The 15,256-nt window shown below is 46.9% G+C and overlaps 1 protein-coding gene across 1 annotated transcript in view; it reads left to right on the top strand.

Moving 5' to 3' along the window:
• LOC126636356 (lysosomal amino acid transporter 1 homolog) overlaps nucleotides 1–14,652 on the top strand; it is an 82,156-nt gene extending 67,504 nt beyond the window's left edge. The window contains 1 exon segment of the mRNA XM_050308446.1: nucleotides 14,413–14,652. Coding sequence (XP_050164403.1) covers nucleotides 14,413–14,652 — 240 coding nt within the window.
• Nucleotides 14,653–15,256: the final 604 nt, after the last annotated feature.

Below are 15,256 nucleotides of genomic sequence, written 5' to 3'. Positions count from 1 at the left end.
GAGGGGTGGAACTGGGTGGGCTTTAGGGTCCCTTCCAGCAGCTGGTTCCCTGTGCTGGTGACCAGTGTCACAGTGATGCTGTGATCAAGGATGTGCTTCCCTGTCCCCCTTCCCAGCTGGAGGAGCTGCACTCTGGGCTGGCAGGGAGAGGGTGAAGGCACCTGGCTGACACTCTCAGGAACTTCAAGTCCAATAAGGGAGGCTCAGAAGGAATACAATAGCGGGAGCAGAGCCGCCGCTGGAAATTAAATCTGAAAGACAAGTATTTATTCTTCTCGGACCTCCTCGAGGAACACGGGCACACCAGCAGCATGTTAAGCAGGGCAGAGGGGCAGGGAGACAAATGTCCAGGCAGCTCCTCTGCAATATCCATTTGAAAGAAGCTTAGTGCCACGAGGCTTTCATCTCAATATTCCTGAGGCCGGATTTGAAAGTGCTTAAGGTTAAATATTACTCACTCTTGGAAAGAACGTCTCCATCTGTCTCATAAAAAAAAAAGCTTTCAGTCTTGGAGGTACTCAGGGAAACTCACCCATAAACACACTCATTAGAGGCTTCAGAGGGAAAAAAATCCAGGGAGAAATTAGCCTTTCAAATCCAGCAATGTTTAATCCCACAAAGCCTTATACACAAAATCTAATCCATGTTTCCTGTGGAGCTGAGCCAGGGGGTGAGAGCACAACCCTGCCTGAGGAGCCACTGCAGGGCTGGGTCCTGCACTCACAGCTGGGCATCCTGGAGGGCATGTTCCAGCAAAGCCACCTCACCCTGAAGGATCCCAGAAGGACACTCCTGACGTGGTCCCTGGCCTCAGGATGAAGCTCCTGGCTGGCTGGAGAACTCCTGCAGCATCTCAGAGACACCAGAGACTCTTGGGCTGCTAAATGCCCAATTCACTCTCGAAAACTGGATTCAAGCAGCTGGTTTTGAACATTTGCGGTGAAAGAGAGACCCGAAATAGCTCTGTGTGATTTGGGGTGAAGTGCCCCGGGGCCTGGAGATAATCACTGCACACTCTTTCAACAGAGAAAGGACATTTTTTTCCGGGCGGTGAAAGCAGACGACGACATCCCTGGGGACCTCCCACAGCTTCCCAGAGCAGAAATCCTCGTCTTTCCAGAGGCTGACAAATGACAGAGCTCAGCAGCTGGAACGTGGCTCCTGGAGTGCTGGATCAAACCCAGCAGGATGGTGGTGGTGCCCTTGTGACCACCACGAGGTGTCACCAAGCAGAGGGACCCATCCTAAGGGTTATCCCAGGGCCAGGGGGTGAGGTCTGAAGTATCCCCCGTTGTCTGGTCTGTCAGAATAAAACTGATCTCAAGACTAAGATGTATTTAATCTGCTCCTCATTCTGGAAAAAGCACATTGTTCTGCAGGATCTACTTCAGCTGGAAACCTATCCTCATTCCTGCTGTATTTTCCCACTGTGCTCAGCCCTGTAAAGCCCCACCACGACTTGGGGTGTCTTCTTCAACCCCCCCAAAAACTCCAGCTTAATGAGATTGGTCTGCAGATGGTGCTGCACTGATCACTGTGTGTTGACCTGGTGGCTGCACGGGGGAGGTTGCTGAGAAAATCTGGTTTTTAATGTATTGATCGTTGCTGTTTGATTACACCGGGAGAAAGGTCGGACAGAGAATGCCAATAAAAGTGCAAAGCTTGGAAGCAAATTAATGCTTTTCCATCCTCACAGTCCTGCCTCCCACCGGTGCAGAAGAGCAACAGGAAGCACAGCATCACACTGAGGAGATGTGGTGGTGGCATCTTCTCCTTCCTGCTCCCTGTGAAGTAGGGAAAGATGGTTTATTGTTACCAGTGTGGACTTGTCTGGTTTGAATGCTCCCAATCTGTGCCCTGGTCTGGTGTGCCCAAAGGTCAGACCACTCAAATGTGGGTGCTGGGACAGCCACAGGGGCTCCTCAGTCACATCCACACAGGGTAAATGATGTCAGGAACCCAAAGCCAGGACACATTTTTCAAAACACTGAGAAGAGGTCAGAAATAACAGCTCTGCTGTTCTGGTTTCAAGTGACTCAGAAAATTCAGAAAATAAAGTGCTATAAAAGTCAGAGGCACGTGCACCATGGATGGATATCCTTGACAGAAGGATTGCCATGGAGATGGGGATGCTCATCTGGAACCAGCTGTCAACCAACACCCCAAAACAGACCCTGGCCTGGGTGGAAAATAAACACTGTGAGGAGACCAATGAGAGATCTCCCAGAAACATACAAAAGGGAGAGAATCAATACCAATAAACTGCTTCAGATGGTGATTAATTAATAGCAATTAATTTTGAAAAGAAGAGGATATTGACCTAAATCGACAGAGGGGGTAACCTTTGAGCAATTCACAGCAAATGTCTTTAAAACAGAGTGATTAAGTTGTAGAAAGTAATAAAAAGGCTACACTGCCTCCAGGACGAGCTGAACCCAGCTTGGGAGTGGTGTCAGCAGAGCCTCTAATTAAACATTGGAGCTTGATAAGGTAAATTGACGAGCTTGGCTCTGCCAGACGGGAGTTAAACAGTCATTGGAGTTCTCGATGTGTCCTTGGTACCAGGACAGCCAAAATTCCTGCAGAGCAGCAAAAAATGCTGAAAGCTTTGCAATCCAGAGATGCTACAGCAAGGAAGGCTCCATGGCAGGAGGTTGGAACTGGATGGCCTTTGAGATCCCTTCCAACCCCAACCATTCTATCATTCCATGACGTCTCACCTCCTCAGGGGTCATGACCATTCCAAAACTTCCACATTCTTCAGAGAAAAAGTATCCAAACTTTAGCACCTCATCTAGGCCCTGCTGTTGGGATAGGGACCGATGCTTTACTGAAAGCCATTCCTGCAGGTTCCCTTACTCCAAGGGACCCTGGAATGTTTTGGCAAGCCTTTCCTTCTGACCCAAGCACACAGGTTGTCTTCAGGTGAGTGATGCTGCAGAGCCAGCCTGCACCAGAGGAAAGCCTGGCTTGGGCTGGGAGTGAATTAAATTAACTGTGAACTGACTTTACAGATGAAAGGACTAAACTGAGCTCTGATTAATTGCTGGTAATTAATTACGAGTAGTTGGTCACTGCAGGCCATGGCGAGTGGACACAGCCCATGTTCACAGCAGACATGAGTCAACCTTGGTCTTTTGACTTCTCGTTTTCATGAGAATGTAAATTAATTAAACACTTCGGAAAATGAAAGAGAGGCATCTGGTGTGGCAGGGTCAGGAGACACAACATCTCAGCAGGCCCAAATTGTGTTCTGAAGGTCTTCATTTCTTCTCCCCTTTCTTCCTCGACACTGTGAAGTCCTGGCAGACCGTTTGAAGTAAGTCCTAACCATAATCAAACAAAACTAATTTCCCAGTCCTCATAAAACACATCCCACGGAATGACCCTCCACCACAACAGGATGCTCGGAAATTCCTGAAAGCTCCTCCTGCTGGGAGCTCTCCCCAGCCACAGGTTTTCCAAGGAAGAGGCTGTTTCTTTTCTCAGTTGCTTTGCTCTACCTTTACTCCAGAGTTAAACCACGATTCAGGGCTCAGAGGAAATGGTTCATCACAGCCACGTTGTCTGGGATGCAGCGCGTGGGCTTGGGCACCATCTGATCGCTCTGTGGTTTTGGGAGAATGACCTGCTTTCCCAAAACGAGCAGTTTCCAGCTGGTTTCTACAGGTCTGGTGAGCACAGAGCCTCCAGGGCAGGCACCTCTGTTTACCAACAGCTATTTCCAAACAGATAATTAAAGCCTGATTTAGATAAAACTTTCAAAATAAAGGAATTCTGGCGACGCTCTCGGCTCGTTTTGAAACCGCTCCGTGAAATGTCAGTGGATGAAAATATCGCCCAGCGACAGGGAGAGCTGAGCCCTGCCCTGCCAAACACACAGCCCTGATTGGATTCAGCTGGGCCACAATGGGAACGCTGCAAAATCCCAGCCAGGGCTTCACCCCCGGGAAGATCCCGGGGCGGGAGGCAGAGCCCAGGAGGGACCAGAGCCCGGCGGAGCCTCCCCTCGTCATCCCCGTGCTGGGCAGAGCGAGGAGCAGCAGTTCCTGTTGGATTTGGGAGGGATCCCACGGCCTGACGGGGTTTCTCCCTCTGAGCTGAGAGGCTGAAGACAAACTCTGTCTGCAAGGGAGCAAATTATCATCGAGACTCGGAGACCTAAAATGACCTTGTGGAAAGACGGTGCTGTTGTGGGAAGGGCAGAAACCCACCCCGAGAGGGTCTATTGTGAATAGCTGGCACCACCATAAAGTCCTCAATTGGGAACTTATTTAAAGATTGGTTTTCCTCAGATTTTTAATTTTTTTTTTTTTTTTTTTTTGTGCAAATCCAGCTTGAAAGGAATGCCATTCTTTCAGACCTCGGCCAACACTCGTGTTTGCAGCCATGAACAGCCCCCAAGCTTGTATTTCAGCACCAAAGACAATTGAAGAAGCAGATCCAGATTCTGATAGGACTTTTTAAAAACAAATAAACATCCCCCAGTGGGATTTACAGCCCGTGGCTGCAGGACCAGGCTGATGAGTGGGAGCTGGAGAAGCTCATTTCTGGGGGCACAGGATGAACCAAACCAGTTCTTGGCTGTTCAAGCAGAGAGTGAGGAAAGGAAACCAAATGCAGGGCTCCAAAAATTCGATGAGGTTTCTAGATTTCTCTTGGTATTATTGGTCTGCAATGCTGCCTTTTAGCATGGGGGACCAGCATTTTAATACCATTTAACCTGGCACTGCTGCTGACAGCTAGGGAACTCTCTCAGGATGGGTTTGGTGTTGTGTTTTTGACACATTAACAAGTGAGGACACACTGCATCTCACTGCAACCAGACAGGAGGCTTCTTCTTGATCCAGTGATGGCAAAGCAACTGTGAGACCTCAGCCCCAGGTCGTGATCCAGCACCAGACCCCCAGAGAGCGACTTCCAATGTGGTGGAGCCTTGATCCATGAAAAATGAAGAAAGCAAAAAAAAAAAAAAAAAAAAAAAGTTGGAGAAGAAAATTGAAACAACAGAACATTGGACCCGTTTAAATGTCAGTTTATCTCTGTTTTAAATATCAGTCTAATTCAATTTTAAATGTCAGGGCCTGATTCTCCTCCAGCTCCCACTGAGGTGGTGTCAGCCCTCGCTGCCTGCCGGGCTGCAGAGCCCTGGGTGCTCAGGCTCACCCTGGGAGGGGGCTGAGGGGTTCCCAGCCTGCCAGAGCCAGGCAGTAACAGCCTGGCTTCCCCCACACTGGGGGGAAAAGGAGATGTGGGGGTCCCTGGTGCAGAGTGATGGAGCCCACTGACAGGACACCCCCTGACACCAGCTGGGGATGTGACAAAGCTGCTCCTGCCGGGGCCCTTTGGACCACGTGGGCTCTGCTGCCCCCCAGGAGCTCTCAGGAGCACGTGTTTGATAGCAAACTCTGCATTTTTGGGGTCGAGATTTGCAGCAAGGGGGACTTTCCCAATAACATTTTACTAGCTGTAGTATTGCCTGTTATTGCACGGTGAGGAGCGGGATGGGAACCACATGTGTAGATATTGTTTGCTGCTGCAGAAGTTGAATTCCACCGGTGACCACAGAAATATTTAGGTTTCTAGCTTTGTAATGAAAAACTGGGTTATAATTACGGATTTGCAGAGGTGGGAGTAAAATATCATTACAGCATTTGCAAAAAAAAAAAAAAAAAAGCGAATTCCCAATCCTGAAGCCCCGAGTCAGAGGGAATCTTGGAAAAGCAGGGACACCTCACTTCATAAAGTCCAGAATCCCGTTTTTTTATGATCTAACTCATGCACAGAATTTAATAAAATTGTATTTACTTTTCCAAAGGCACGTGAGTGCAAACATGTGGAGGGATATATAGGGAACGTCTGGGAAGGGGGGAAGGATGTTAAACTCCATCAGGGAGGGGGGTGAGATGGGAACCCAAAGCCAAGCAAAGCCTGCAGCAGTGAGTCCTTGGACCAGAGACATCAACAGAGACCAAGGCAGTTTGGACTCCTTGAATGTTTGACATTTTATCTCCAAAAGCTCCAACAGAGCCAAATTTTGCTTCTGCAGAGGCCTCTCCAAAGCCCTCAAACCGGGAGTTCAGAAAGTGGCTCCTCTGGCTCCGGCTGCCACACAAGAAGCTCTTGTTTTACAGGATAACATTCACCCCTCAAAACAACATTTTAAACACACTTGGGGACAGGGATATTTAATGTGGGCTGGCAGGGGGGCTGATGGGCAAGGGGAGTTACTGAGCTTGGGTTCTTTGGTCACATTGGTCCTTCCTGCAGGGCTGGGAAGGTGCAAAACCCTTCTGGGATTACCCAGGAGTTGAGGTGTTCACAGAGCCTCTCTCATCACCCAGCAGTTGACTCCAAAGCCATTTCAGAAAAGTCCAAGTGCTTGGTGTGGGTTCTTCTGAGAGGACCTGTGGGGCCACACTTGCCCAGCTCTGCTGTCCGAGTGATGATGCCCAAACCTTACTTTTGAAGGCTCAGATGGTGTCAGAATTTTCTTTTCAAAAATAGTTTAAATAAATATTATCATTGAATATTATTATTTATTATTATTATTTATTTTTTATTATAGAAATATTTAAACAACTGTTTTTCAGTGCTCAGTCTAAGGATATGGTAGCAAAACTAAGAATAACTGAACTCTACTGATGAGCCAAAAAATACTTGGGTATGGATGTGTCCAGCCCAGGGGTGGGTGATGGCTCTTTATTGATTAGGTGGAACAGGACTCCTCTCTCATTATGTGAACCACAGACCCTCTAAAAATGTTAAAGAAAACTTGCAATTGGAGCTACATGGCAGGTTATTAAACAAGATTTTTAGCACTGGAGGCCAGGATTTCCCTTTTAATCAATCATAACAATGTGGCTGAAAGGACTAATTGAGCACATTTCATTTTTCACACCATTTTGCTGCAGTTGGGTGGCAGAGGAGCCAGGGACCACCATGGCCGCTCCAAGAATTACAAGGAGCTAAATTTCCAGTGTCCCAGCCAGCTCCTGGAGCAGAGTTATCCTCCAGGCATTAGGGAAGAGCATTTTAATAATGAAACCCTTAAAAATTATAGATATGTGTGGGTCGAATAAGCTGTCACACCTTCAATGAAGATAACAGATTTGTACAAGCACCTAAAATATTCCTGCAGACTTGGGAATTTAGGCTTATGGCATAATAGCATTTGCACAATAATTCAATCTAATTGTGGAGGCAAGCTGTAAAGCTGCTCTATCTCTGATGGTTTACTGTGCAGGGGGAGAAAAAGGATGCTGTTCCACCTTTTTCGCTGACATCTAATGTTTCAGGTTTTTAAAAAATATTGTATAAAGACTGAGATTTATTTCCTAAGATGTTTCATTAATGGTTGTGGCAGGCAGCTGGCCTGAGGTTTGACACACAATAAAATCCATGTCAAGAATATTAAAGATAGTGCAAAAGATAACTATGAATTTACATTCAAACAGGCTTTTGACAAAGCCATTGCAACAGGCTCCTAATCAGGTCTTGAGACCCAGCCTGCCCTCTCTTTAAACCCGTGATCTTGAAAAGGAGCTTTAAATTGGAAATTATTACACATTAAAACCTCAACACGGGCCGGATCGAAGCGGATCGATATCTTGCCGAGCACAATAAATCAGCCTCCTGCTCCGCGGTTACTGTTTGCTGAACATATTTAAATTTTCTTGTAACAAATTAATTCCAACATTTTCCCTTGATTGAATTAAGGGCAAGTGTTGGAGCTGTCACAAGTATTTCACCGCTTCAGGGAGACAAATTGCTCGTCTGGACACGGGTAACAAGCCAAAGTGTTGAGTCCCTGATAATCTTTCCACTAATTCTCCATTACAGCAAAATGAAGCCATAAATCACGGTGACAGCTGATCGATGCAAACATTGTTTCCGCCGTGATTGCCAGCGCTCCCCGCGGACCCACTGTCCGCTCGCGAGCCGCCCAAATTACTCCCCGGGCAGGGCCCGCCAGCGCTCGAGCCCCGCTCCGTGGGCTCCTGCCGCCCAAGTAACCATCTCATTGCGGGGCCCAGCCCACCCCCACGCTGCAAATATTAATCAAAACGCCCCGTTTAGCCACCAGTCGGGTGATCCTCCCCAGCCACGGAGCGTTCCCAACCTGGTCGCTCTTCGGGCGGAAAGAGATGGAGTTTTAACCCTACCGTGCTATAAAACGTGTCAGGCTCCGGCCCTGTCGCCCTCCCTTAACTAACTAAGTGGCAACTTGGATGAAATTACTTGACCCTTTATCGAGTTCTGCTGATGTCTTCTACAGGAGAAATGAGAGCCCCCTCGGCGTTGCCCCGCGGCGGCTCCGCGCGTTTCGTTCCGGGGAAGATGGATTGAGTGGGTCTGTGTGGGACTGATTCACACGCCCGGGTGGCTCCGTGGTGTTCCCGGCTCTGACCTGCACCCACCTGGCTGAGGAACCTGTGAGGGAATGACTGGAAAACTGTCCATGTGGGTTGTCAGCCCCAGCCCAGACAGGGAATTCCGAATGGAGATGGGGCTGATGTGGGTGCTCTGAGGGAGGGGGGTTGTTGGGGTGAGGTTTCACCACCAAGTGGGGATGTGGCAAGGAGGAAAAATCCCAGGATCACTGAATGTGCCCAGTTGGAAGGGACCCACCAGGATCATGGAGTCCAACCCTCAGCCCTGCATAGGCCTATCCCCAGAGTCACCCCCTGTGCCCCAGAGGATCATCCCAACCCTCCTGCAGCTCTGGCAGCCTTGGGGCTGTGCCCACTGCCCTGTGGAGCCTGTTCAGTGCCAACCACCCTCTGGGGGAAGAACCTTTCCCTGAGATCCAACCTGAGCCTGCCCTGACACAGCTCCAACCATTCCTTCATGGGAGCCAGGGCTTCCCAAACCTGCTTTGGGACAGCTCCATGCTGAGAGCTCCACACAAACAAAGTACAGAGTCACAGAATCACTGAGGTTGGAAAAGCCTTCCAAGACCATCAAGTCCAACCATCCCCAGCAGTGCCAAGGCCACCACTGACCCATGTCCCTAAGTGCCACACCCACACAGCTTTTAAATCCCTCCAGGGATGGGGAGTCCACAACAAGTGTGTCCCTGATGTCACTGGTGAGATGCTCCCACTGCTGCCTGCAGAGAGGGGTGACAACAAGTGTGCTGCATCCAACGAGATCCCTGCCAGGGAATAACACGATATTTCAAAATATTAATGCTCCAGAGCTGGATTATTTTAGATAGCAGTGATGCTGCGTTATCAGCTCTGAAACTCCACTGGCAGGAGAAGGAGAAGAGGCACAGCCTTGCCCTTGCAAAGGATGGGCTGGTTATCTCCAAATAAAAAAAGGAAAAGCAGCAAGTGGGTGACGAGCTCCACGTCCTCATGTAAAACAGCATGCACCCCATCACATCAGCACCGAAATCTCTCCATTCCACATCAAACAGTGGAGGTGGTTTGGGATCATCTGTGTGCAAAAAGAGCCCCTTTGAGGAACCAAAATTCACCTCCCGCCCCTCTCCAGCAGCCACAGCCCCCAGGCCTCCCCCAGCCAGCCGTGCCTCGGAGCCAGGGAGTTCATCCCGGGATTGGATGCGAAGGGTGTGAGGGTTTCAGGGCATCCATCACTGTCCCCCTCCGAGCAGCTCCCAACTGATCACGGGCTGAGATCAATGAGGGATCGTTGGGGAGGAGGGAGAGATGCTGGAGGTGACCAGAGACACGGGAAAGAATAACAAACCCTGTGCTGCCTGGGGTATGATGGATCACAGAATTTAGGGATGGCTTTCACCACAATAACAACAACAACAACAACAACAAAAGCCACTTCTGCACCATCCCCTTATTTGAGACTTTTCCAGGCTGCAAGTCCCGCTTTGGAAACTCTTATTGTAATTGAAGTACACTTAATTGAGACACACTTAAGTGAGACTAATTGAAATTCCACTGCCACAGCAGTAAATTGAAAAAGAGGGGGAAAGATCAGAAAGGGTGTTTGCTTGACATGGCCAAACTCCAGCTTGTTCTGCTGCTCCAAACTGCTAATAAAAGCTCTTGTTCTTTTGCAACAATTATGCATTTTCAGATATTGTTTTTAAGAAATAGAATCTGTTATTCACAGAGAATCAACCCTAAAAAAAAAATGCCAGTCAGAGCCATTAAGATGTTTTCACTGATGCACCGCACGTAAATCTGATTTATGTTGGTTTAAACAGTTAAGAAATCCCCCCAAAATAACTTCATTTATTATTTTATTGTCTGATTAATGGCCCAGAGGAACTGATTTGTAGCTGAAGTTTTACAGAATGCAAAATTAAAACAAGAGCCTTTTGTAAAAACGCCCCGTATTTGTTCAATTATGTGTTTAAAAACTGCAACAAATATAAAAACTTCAATAAATATATTTTCTTCCAAGAAATGACATGCTGTGGGTTTGCTGTTATTGTTGGGCTTGATGTTTTTGCCTCTAAGGAGGTCAGCAATATGGAAACATAAAGGCCAATTTAATTTGGGCATCTGTGGCTGCCAAGTATTTTAATTCCGACAGCTGTGACTGAAGAGTTAATATTTTACTTGTCAAAATCCCAAAGAAGGCCAGTGAATCACTCTAATTCTCATTAAGAGGCTTCCCCCCAGTAGCACCCTAATTCAAAATAATGAAAGTAGAGACTGAGTGCCATTCTAATACCAGTTGAGACCTATCTTTTAATATTTCTCTGGTGATGGATTAGGGATCGGGGAAATTCATCTCAGATCATAGAGCCTAATTTAATAAGGGATCATTCCAAGAGTATTGCATTTTATAATAATGTCATTTAATGTGTCGTCTTCCATTTTTACTGTCCCATATGTATGCTTACATGATGGTGCCACAGGGATAAACTTTTAAAGGACCAGGATCATTTTTTTGTCCTGAGTTCCTCTTAACGAGGAAGTTTATCAGTGGGATGGTCTATTAGTGAGCTGTTATAATTATTAGAGTTTAAAAGAAACAGTGAAAGCCAAGAGAATGGTGACACAAACGGCACTTTCAAGCCCTGGAGTGGAGGCAAAGGGAGAACATTTAAAAGTAGGTTAAAATCTGATTTTAGTGTCTAACACAATAGTGCCATTGCATGAAAAATGTGGTCACCTGGTTGTTTAAAACTCGGGATAATAAAATAATATTCCCCTTTAACCACATCTCCATAAAACATTTCCCACTTGGTTGGTATATTCCTGGGATTATTTAGGTAGAACTAATTGCCTCTTTGAGGGGGGGTTATGACTATTTTCCAATGCTCTTTCCCCCCCAAAATGCAGTGATTTGCCATCCTGTGAGAGCAGCAGCAAACTATCAACAACCATTATAAAGGATCAGATGTAATTACTGTGTGTTAATATTTGGGCTCTATTTGAGATTTAAATTAATTTGTACTTCCTGGCATTGCTCTGAAGGGGAAATTCTGGGTGATTCCCACCCCGAAGCCTGAGCCCCTCAAGGTCAAGAAATAACCCAACCACCCAAACATCAATTTACTGTCGCTGCCTGCAAGTTGTAAAAAGCTGCAGCCTGAGCTCTGCGTAATCACACAGAGCCTTTAGGAAAAAATGGGCTTATAATGAGGATTTTTGTTCCAAATCCATTCCCCTGATTAAGTCTTTATTTTCAGGTAACAACTCAGCGGCTCCACTGTAAGGTTTGACAGAATTAGATCAAACACAGACAGGCTGAGCAGGGACCAGTTGAGTAATAACCTGCTGTAAACAATAATCTCATTACAGGAGTTTTCCAGCATTGAAATGTGTCGTTTGGAAGGGAACACAATTAATACAAAATGAGGGGTTTCATATTCTCTCTTTTTCCCTGAGTATTTTCAGGGTTTTGTTTTCTTCAGAACATTGGAACTCGTGGCATTTCTTGCACTTTTTCTCATACAACTCAGTTTTTTTATTCCTGACTTGTTGAAAATATTTTTTCCTCAGCATTTCTTTTGATTTTCTACTTTTCTCCTTTTGCATTTTGCACTTCCTCTTTTAACTCCCCGTTTATCTGCTGATTATTTTCATTCTCTTCCATGTCCTCTTCCTTCCATTTTATTCCCTTTCTCCTCCCTTCAGTTATTTCACGTTTCTCGGGTTTAATTTCTGAGCTGTCCTGTTGCTTATAAAACCCTTTGTAGAAGCTGGGAAAGTTCATGTAAATTTTATAGCCTGGATTTTCTTTTTCTCACCATGTTATCTCTTCATGTGTCAGTGTATTGCTTGTTAAACTTGTTGCTTTTGATTAAATATCAAAAGTTATTCCTGCAGTAGGAATGTTACACATGTACACGTCTGGCATCTGGAACTGCTTTAGACACTCACTTTCTGAAGAGAAAATTATATTTATAACTGTTTTAAATCAGAAAAAAAAAAAAAGGGGGGGGGGTCCTGTTTGTATCGAAAATAATTAAAATTGACAAGTTTATATTAAAGAATTAGAAACAAGCAAACAAAAAGTTAAATAAACAGGTTTGGAGGGACTGTTTTGAGGGACTGTTTTTTAACAAGTGTTGCCTGTGTGGGTCACCTATTTCAGTTTCCAAGGCTTGTTTTTCCCATCCCAGCTTCATTCCCATCCCTGGAAGCGTTCCAGGCCAGGCTGGACAGGGCTTGCAGCAGCCTGGGGTAGTGGAAGGTGCCCGGGGAGTGTGGAGTGTCCGTGGAGGAGATGGGATTCCACCATCCACAGGCACCTTTTGCAGCTCCACAATAGGAAGGAGTCCAGAGCAGGAGGCTCCTCCCCCTTGGGCAGGGCTCTCCTGGTTTTTTAAGGGATGTTAAGCCAGACTTGAACTGGTTAACTGGGCCCCAGCCCAGCTGAGCTGCCCGTTCCACACCCACCCGTGCCGTAAATAGCGCTGTCTCAGTGGGGAAAGGTTGGCAGCTGGGTCCCACTCAGGCCCAAGAACAAAGTGCCATCAGCAAGTGAACTCCCTGCCAAAGAACATCAATAAAAGGGTGTTTCCAAACTTAGCCATTTCTTGCTTTTCATCTGTTCCTTCATCTCCCCCTCCCTCTTTCCTCCTCCCATCCACGAGCCCGTCCCACCCGTCCCTCCCAGCACCTGCTCCTGCTGGGGCCATTTTGGGAATATTTGCCCCCCATGGCCGAGCTCAGCCTGGCTGAACTAATTCCAGAGTGGGAGATCATCTCAGAGGAGAAATGTCCTCAGGAACACAGCGTAGGAGGAAGCCTCCCACACTGCCAGGGAAGGCAGTTTGGCTCCTCCCTGGAGCAGAGATATTCCCATCCCATCTGAAGCTGTGCTGCCCCATCCCTGGAAGTGTTCCAGGCCAGCCTGGAGGGGGCTCTGACAACCTGGGCTAGTGGAAAATGTCCCTTCCCATGGCAGGGGGTGGCACTGGATGAGCTTTGCAGCCCCTTCCAACCCAAACCATTCCGGGATTCCACGATCTGCTCATCCATGTTCAGCCCTCCATCCACACCAGACCTCTCCCTTCCAGCGTGCCAGGTGGTGGCCCAGCTCGTGGCTTTCCCTTTGTTTCTTTCCTGCCTTAAATTAATTAGAATTCATTTCTAATCTGAATTTCACGGTCAGTTCACTATCAGAATTTGATAGTCCATACTTAGGGTAATAGAATTGTGCATTTAAGTCTTAGAGCATTTTTCTTGAGCTGTCTGGGCAGGTATAAATCAGTCTCAGAAGAAAACCTCAGGCTGCCACAGCAAATCTTCTTTATTACAATACAAAACTGATTTTCAACAAATAAAATATGCTGTTGTGGTCAGTACTCCCCCAGATATCTGTGCCTGGGAAGCATTTGCAGACAGCAGGCACGGGAGAAGACAAACACCCCATGAAATGCATGTTTTAAAGATCAGCCCAGCAGCACACAAAACCTGCCAGGGGTCTGCTCTGATCTCACTGGGGCATAAAACAACACCAGCTAAAATCTCCCGTGTCCTTGGGAAGGCAGGGCTTGGGGATTTTCCTGGAAGTCCAGGTTTTTTGTTTGTTTTTGTTTGTTTATTTGGTTGGTGGTTTTGTTTTGTGTTGTTGTTTGGGGTTTCTTTGTAGTTTTTTTTAATCCAAATAATAAAGCCTGTTTAAATATGTTGATAAAAGTGATGATAGAAATGTAACCAGATTAGTCATAGAAATGTAACCAGATTAATGATCCTTTTCCCTCTGATATTGAAGGGATATTTTTCACTCTACAGCCACTTTGTTAAATGCCATTAACTTTCCATCAGATGGGCCAAGTTCCTGCCCAGTGGGGAGTGTCCTAAGGACACGAGATAACTTTGGTTCAGTTTAGAAGCACAACCTGCTCTTGCAGTCCCTGCACACGCTGAATTCCAGCGCTTCCAGGATTTATGTGCACAGTTATGGTTAACTTTTGTTTCCTGGTGGGCCTCCTGGGTTATTCCCAGGTGATGGGTCGAGCAGAACGTTGTGGGTGGAGCTGGAGATCCCCTGGGACGCTGGGAGCTCTTTGCTCTGCTCGCTGAGGAGAGGGGGGAGATGCTGGATGTGCTGGATGTGCTGGATGTGCTGGATGTGCTGGATGTGCTGGATGTCTCCATGTGCCCTCCCAAGAAGCTGCTCCAGCACGAGGCTTCAGATCCCGACACGTCCTCTCGGCTGGAACCCTCTTTACATCCCTCGGAACAGAATCTGTCGTCGTGAGTGCCGAATAAAGACATTAAAAATGACTAATTCAGGAATGTCTCCCCCTCTGGAAAGCCAAACTGAGCCCACAAAGGGCACAGTGAGGCCCCGGGAGCCCAGGGCTCTCTGTGATTTTTAGCAGAGCTCTGGGCAAACACAGCCGGTTTAAGTACCCAGGGAGGCGGCTGTCACAGCTCTGCTGACGGCCACATTTTCAGATGGAAACTGGAATTCCGCTTTGTTCTCTACAAAGCAATGTTTATGGGTTTGTGTACAAATAAAATCTAAACTAACAGTTTATTTTGGGCGCTCAGTGGCTTCGCTGAGAACTTAAGACGTAAATCGTTGCTTAGATTTAAAATGCTTTAAAATGGATGTCGAAAATAAAAGTTCTGCTTTGTGAAGTTCCACTTAATGCCAGCAGATCTGAGCCACAGAGGGTGCTGCTCATGAGACTCTCCACTGAGTCACAAGACACTGGAATATCGTCCATCTGTTGCAAATGAGGGAAGACAGCTGTAATTAAATGATATTTTGCATTAATTGTATTGAAAGGCTCGCAGTTTGCTGGCAGCCAGGGTGAGGTTGACTGTTCAGATGTGTGTTTGTGCAAATTCTGGTG

Source organism: Myiozetetes cayanensis, unplaced genomic scaffold (genome assembly GCF_022539395.1).
Source record: "Myiozetetes cayanensis isolate MyiCay16 unplaced genomic scaffold, myiCay2020 scf13, whole genome shotgun sequence".
NCBI classification, from domain to species: Eukaryota; Metazoa; Chordata; class Aves; order Passeriformes; family Tyrannidae; genus Myiozetetes; species Myiozetetes cayanensis.
The sequence above is the reverse complement of the archived record's forward strand: the minus strand, read 5'-3'. Positions and strand labels throughout refer to the sequence as shown.